The 6,000-nt window shown below is 30.0% G+C and overlaps 1 protein-coding gene across 2 annotated transcripts; it reads left to right on the top strand.

Annotated features, from left to right (window-relative positions):
• Positions 1–87: 87 nt before the first annotated feature.
• Positions 88–5,673, top strand: LOC145187946 (alpha-methylacyl-CoA racemase-like). Of its 2 annotated transcripts, none has more exons than XM_090069829.1 (5): positions 88–558; positions 3,568–3,660; positions 4,219–4,352; positions 4,685–4,871; positions 4,944–5,673. In XM_090069829.1, exons 1-5 carry the CDS (start codon positions 207–209, stop codon positions 5,348–5,350), a joined length of 1,173 nt encoding a protein of 390 aa, XP_089925955.1. In that variant the 5' UTR covers positions 88–206; the 3' UTR covers positions 5,351–5,673. The 2 variants fall into 2 exon arrangements, with proteins under 2 accessions (XP_089925955.1, XP_089925961.1); XM_090069835.1 differs by lacking the exon at positions 88–558 and adding an exon at positions 1,848–2,398 and having other exon boundaries at positions 2,869–3,660.
• Positions 5,674–6,000: the final 327 nt, after the last annotated feature.

Raw genomic sequence — 6,000 nt, forward strand, 5'->3', positions numbered from 1 at the left:
GCACGGGCTAATTAATAGATAATAGAGTGTTATTGTTTTGCGGAGCTGCGTAAAAAAAGGTTCCTGAGTTTCCCTGATGTTTAACATGTGGATGTCTCTGCGGAAGTTTAATTTTAAACAAGATGTTTCCGTCATGGTACAAAAACAAACTTGTTATTGTTTTTATCAATTTATTTTCAATCACATGTTAATTTAGTTTATCAAAGATGGCTTCAGCAGTCACTAAATCTCAACTTCCTCTCTCTGGAATCCGAGTTCTAGAATTAGCTGGACTTGCTCCTGCTCCTTTTTGTGGAATGGTTCTCGCTGACTTTGGTGCTCAAGTTACGAGAGTAAACAGAGTTGGGGAATACACTTCAAAAGATGTACTTTCAAGAGGAAAAAAGTCAATTTCGGTTAATTTAAAAACAGAAAATGGAAAATCAGTATTTAAGAGGCTAAGTAAGTTGAGTGATGTAATTATCGAACCTTTCCGTCCTGGTGTTATGGAAAAATTACAGCTTTGTCCAAAATCTCTTTGTCAACAAAATGAAAAGCTAATATATGTCAGATTAAATGGTAAATGGAATATTGTATTATTTTTAATTTTAATATACAACTGTATACTTATATGAATAAAACTTAATTTATTTGTTACATTAAACACTATAACTGTGCAGTTCTTGTAATGGTCTAAATATAAATATAAATCTTGCACACTGTGTTATAAATCAAATCTGAAGAAATACTTCCAAAATGAACTTTCTGAACTTTCAATAAAATAATTAAATTTAACGGTAAAAATATTTAGAGTATGATAAAGTGTATTTTGAAATTCTGCATAGTTATTTTGTTTTGTGTTAAGAACTGTTGATTGTTTACTTAATCTGAAGGCTATTCATAACCAATTTCACTATGCTATGTAAAACTAATAAGTTACATTACCAAGATTGTACAATGTTTTATGAAGTAGTTAAAATAGAATATTATTAAAGTTGAAACTCAAACTCAGGGTAGATTTGTGAAGGTTGTGAATATTAGTGTTTATCTGGGGGATATGGGAGTGCTTATTCATAGACTTCCCAGCAAGCACACAACATTGAAATAACATTGATCAACGTCAATCAATGTTATTTCAACGTTGTGTGCTTGCTGGGTTAGCAATCCAGTTGTTTCCAACACAAGCATTTGCATTTTTGGTTAATCTCTCTTTATTTGATTTTAAAGGTATCTTATTTATTTTTCAACTAATAAGGCATATTGTTGCAGTGGTATCAAGAAATAAAGAAAAACAGAAATAAGAAATTTTACCTTATAAGTAGAAAATCACTTTTAACATTTAAATATTTTCAAAACTTATTTAACCATATTCAACCAAACTTTATTTAACCAAAATTAACCAAAACTTACTTAACCATTGTTTATTAAAAAGCTGACTAATAAAATATTGAGCAATAGGCTTTCCATAAAATAGAATTGTGGACTTGAGACTTGTACTTAAGTTACAAATTTATTCGCTTGACAAAATCAAATAAGACTTGAAACTCGACTTTGACTTTGATGCCAATAACTTTTGACTTGACTTGAACTTCAAGTGATTGTAAAGCTTGAATCATTTGGAGAGGGAAATATAGTAAATACCTCCCACAATATAAAGTTTTTTTATGTCCTCTTTTAGCCTATGACAAAAGTGCAGTGCAATGTTTACAAAGTACATATTTTGTAAATATTTAATTTGCTTGCATTGTGTTATTTGTGTGTGATATTAAATATATTTAAAATTGAATCAACTTATTTGTTCAGATGTTATTAGGATTAATATGATACAAAAAAAATTTTTTTTTTAGATAAAAATACTTAAGTTTAGTAAGCAAAAAAAAAAAGGTTGCAACATGCAAATCATGTGGAATTAAAATTACAAATAGAGACTTGACAACTTCCAATTTTCTTTGTTAGTTGAAGCTTCTCAAAGAATAGTAAAACATCAGCACTTTGTAAAGCATTTCTTAACAATTGTTTAATATGCTTACATCTTACAGATATGAACAATACCAGGTAAACAAAAGTACATTATATGGAGAGCTGTGTTGGCCTGTAGCAAAAACCATCTAAAGCAGAAAGCTACCACCAGTGTGATAATATCCAGCATAGTTATCAATTGCAACTTGCCTCTGTCTATTCTGGATAACAAGAGTTTTGATTACTTTCTGACAGTAGTTAATTGTTAGTGCAACCCTGTGTTGCAGAACATTGACATTAAAAATAGAGTTTTGTTATGGCAAGATATTTTTAACTGAAAACTCTAGAAAAAGCAGTTTAAATGTTTTGCTAACAGCCTGCAGCTGGTGGTGGAAGATTAGTTGAAAAAAGCAAAAATAGTTTCTTCTTTTCTTTCTAATTTATTAAAGATCTGTTCACTGCTACATACAAGCACAAAATTTAAAGAGGCAATTGAGATTAAATTTAGGGAAACAAGCATACTCACTTGTGACATTTTAAAGCTCATACATAAAGAGTTGTTCATAACAGTATGAGGATATGATCAATTGAAGAAATTGGTATACATTCTCAAACCATTTGGAGAAGCATTTGTTACATGAGGAGAGGATAGTCACTAGTATTTCTGTTGTTTCCTCCAATTTGTCCCTCAATAACTTGTAAAAATAGGCTCAACAAGTTCAATTTTTGTGCAACCTCGTCCAAAGTTTTCACTAATCCCTGAATTATTTTTTTCTTGGTATCCTCATCAACATGAAAATGATCAGGCCAGAAAATAAAATGACTTCTTTATTTTCCAGTCCACCTCAAAGTAGCTATCTTAGATCCAGCTTTTTTTTTTAATGTGGGTGGAACACCATATGATAGGCAATCCTGAGATTGGGGGAGAAGCCCTCTTGTTCTGGGCAATAAACATGGAAGCTCTACCTTCACTGTCCTAAATAGCCTTCAGGGTCTTGGCAGTGTCTCCATCTAGTGCTTTGGTGGAATATGTTAAGCTATGAAAACATAATACTGAGCCTCCTCTGGCAACAATGTTAAATAGACAAAATTGATCTTTTGCAAATGCAATTCATCATAAGAAACTTATATCAAGATTAAATAAAATGTATAAATGCATTTTGAAATAGATAAATTTATAACAGCATTTGTGGATATTTAGTATATTAGCTTAACATAGTTTATATTAGCTTAACCCTAGTTTAAAATATGAAATGAGATTAAATTTGATTAAAATATAAATTATGATTTGTTTTTGAATCAGGAGTTATAGACTTGAGTTGGTTTTTGTTGGACTTAACTTAAGAATTGAGTCAACTTGGCCTAGCTTGACTTGGGCCTTGACTTAGACTTAAATGCAAAAAGTTGACACTTTTTACTTGTAAAAGCACGATTTTGTATAACTCTGCCATAAATTGTGAGAGTTAAATGATTGTTAAGTATAAATCAATATGAATGGTGAAATATGTAGCTACAAAAAATTTAAAAGCTCAATATATTTCTTTTTGCAGATCTTTCTAATTTGCGCAGATACTTGTGATAAAATTTTGTCCAGCAATCATATAAATTTACTTAGTTAACACAATTTAGGCTATGGAAAAGATGGAGATTTGGCTTTAAAAGCTGGCCATGATATTAACTATCTTGCAGTATCTGGAGTTTTGTCAAGATTAGGTCGTAAAGGTATGAAATATTTTTTTTGCAACAATTACAACAATCAGCATTGTCATAATTGTATGTATGTATGTATGTATGTATGTATGTATGTATGTATGTATGTATGTATGTATGTATGTATGTATGTATGTATGTATGTATGTATGTATTTATGTATGTATGTATGTATGTATGTATGTATGTATGTATGTATGTATGTATGTATGTATGTATGTATGTATGTATGTATGTATGTATGTATGTATGTATGTATGTATGTATGTATGTATGTATGTATGTATGTGTGTGTATGTATGTATGTATGTATGTGTATGTATGCATGTATGTTCTTATATTTTTGAAGTTTGGTAAAGATCTAGAAACTCTAGCCAATCACTAGGCATTAACTCTGTTTTGTGCTATGAGCATTAAGTCTTTAACTGTTGCTCTAAAGAATCTGTAAAACTTAATATTTTTTGCTTGTTTTTAAAACAATGTTGTAGCACTACTTTTAATTTAAAACTAATATGCTTATTTAACTCCCTATTTTTTTAACTGTTAAATGACTGTTTTTTTTTTTTACAGCTGACAAGCCTACTCCACCTATTAATCTGTTAGGAGATTTTGGAGGAGGGGGGATGATAGCTGTTACAGGGATACTGCTTGCCTTATTTGAAAGGTCTTTTTCTGGAAAAGGTCAAATAGTTAATACCTCAATAGTAAGATATTTTGTGCTGTTGTTTTTTTTTACATATTTCCTTTACCACACATCAATTTCATATAGATATTTAACTTTTTTTTTCCTTCATAAAAATGATGTTTTGAGTAATAAAGAAAAATGTTGAAATTTTCATCAAAAATTTTCAACATGTTTCTTTTTTACTCAATATCAGATCTTGCCTAAAATCTTGTTACTCAATATGAGGTTTGTTTAAAATTTATGTTTTAAACTGTATGTATATATTTTGTGAAAAAATCCTTTTATTATTCCAATGAATTATCTTTATGTTTTTCTTTTTATTATTAATAGACTAATTCTAAATATTACTAGACAGAGGGTACATCTTATATTTCCTCATTTCTCCATCGCTCAAGTGACACTGGCATTTGGTTGGGAAGTAGAGGTGAAAATGTTCTTGACACTGGAGCTCCTTTTTATGACACCTATTTAACAAAAGACGGAAAGTATATATCCGTTGGTGCAATTGAAACACATTTTTATAGAAATTTTATTCAAGGTAAACAGTTAATTACTATGATAACGAAAAAAAAAATTAACTTAAGAACTCACTAAATCTTTTTTTCTTTAGGTTTAAACTTAGAAGAATTTTTAAATAGTCAATACGACTTTGAAAAGTGGACTTCTATGAAGCAAAGTATTGAAAATATTGTTAAAACAAAAACTCAAGAAGAATGGATGCAAATATTTTCTAAAACAGATTCATGTGTAACACCAGTTTTAGAGTTAAATGAAGCTCCTCACTATCAACACAATGTAGATAATAATTCTTTCATGAAAAATGATGACGGAAATTTTGAACCATGTCCTGCTCCCAAACTCAGTAGGACTCCTGGCCTAAATTTTTGGAGGCCAGATCCTAATATAGGAGAGCACACTGTAGAAATGCTTAGAGAGTCTGGGTTTGACTTAAGCGAAATTAATGAGCTTTTAAGAAATAATGATATTGAACAGTATAAACCGAAATCATCTTTGTAAGTTGTAATACACTTACTGCATCCTTTTTTTTCCTTCTTACTACTGTTTTTCCTCATATTTCAATAACTGATCACTCATCTTTTTAACGAAGTTTTGTTTTTGATTTTTTAAAGCAATTTTTTTGTTTTTAATTAGTAAAATATTTTTTGATGCTGTTGTTTTTTTCGGCGTTTACATTGCTTTTTATTTTTAGCAAATTTTCAAAGCCTATTGTCATCACCACGGTTTAGTTTTTTGTAAGATGATTTAAGAAATAAAGTGTATGTAGGTGTCATAAAAAAGGAGCTCCATAGTAAAGCTCTAGTGACTTTTTAGTGTCTAAACGTTTTTATTTTTGTTTACTGGTGCCAATAGCTTTTGCTCTCCGTCGTTTCTTTCCAGACTATGAAACATAGAGGTTGTCGAATAGTGTGCTTCTCTAGCCACGTGCTGGAACTCAACCGGCGCTGGAAGTAATTGTTTACAAAGTTTGGGGAATTTCATGAAAGTAGACGAATCGCAATCGTCATCTTTATGCAAATTCGCGCAAATTATCCATAATTTTTCGAATCACAGAGATCTTTTTAAAAATACCTGAATTTTTTTGTTTGATATTTTTGTAACAAGGGTAAATTATGAAGATATTGTAAGGGGAGTGTTTCTCTGATTAT

Source organism: Hydra viridissima, unplaced genomic scaffold (genome assembly GCF_058129835.1).
Source record: "Hydra viridissima isolate aposymbiotic clone 2 unplaced genomic scaffold, HvirCarnegie_v1 scaffold_1, whole genome shotgun sequence".
NCBI classification, from domain to species: domain Eukaryota; kingdom Metazoa; phylum Cnidaria; class Hydrozoa; order Anthoathecata; family Hydridae; genus Hydra; species Hydra viridissima.

Excerpts from the sequence above, each read along its gene's own strand:
- LOC145187946 (XM_090069829.1), top strand. The coding sequence starts at position 207 with ATGGCTTCAGCAGTCACTAAATCTCAACTTCCTCTCTCTGGAATCCGA. Across the intron at positions 4,353-4,684 it reads AAATAGTTAATACCTCAATA|ACAGAGGGTACATCTTATAT; the intron begins GTAAGATATTTT and ends AAATATTACTAG. Across the intron at positions 4,872-4,943 it reads TTATAGAAATTTTATTCAAG|GTTTAAACTTAGAAGAATTT; the intron begins GTAAACAGTTAA and ends TTTTTTCTTTAG.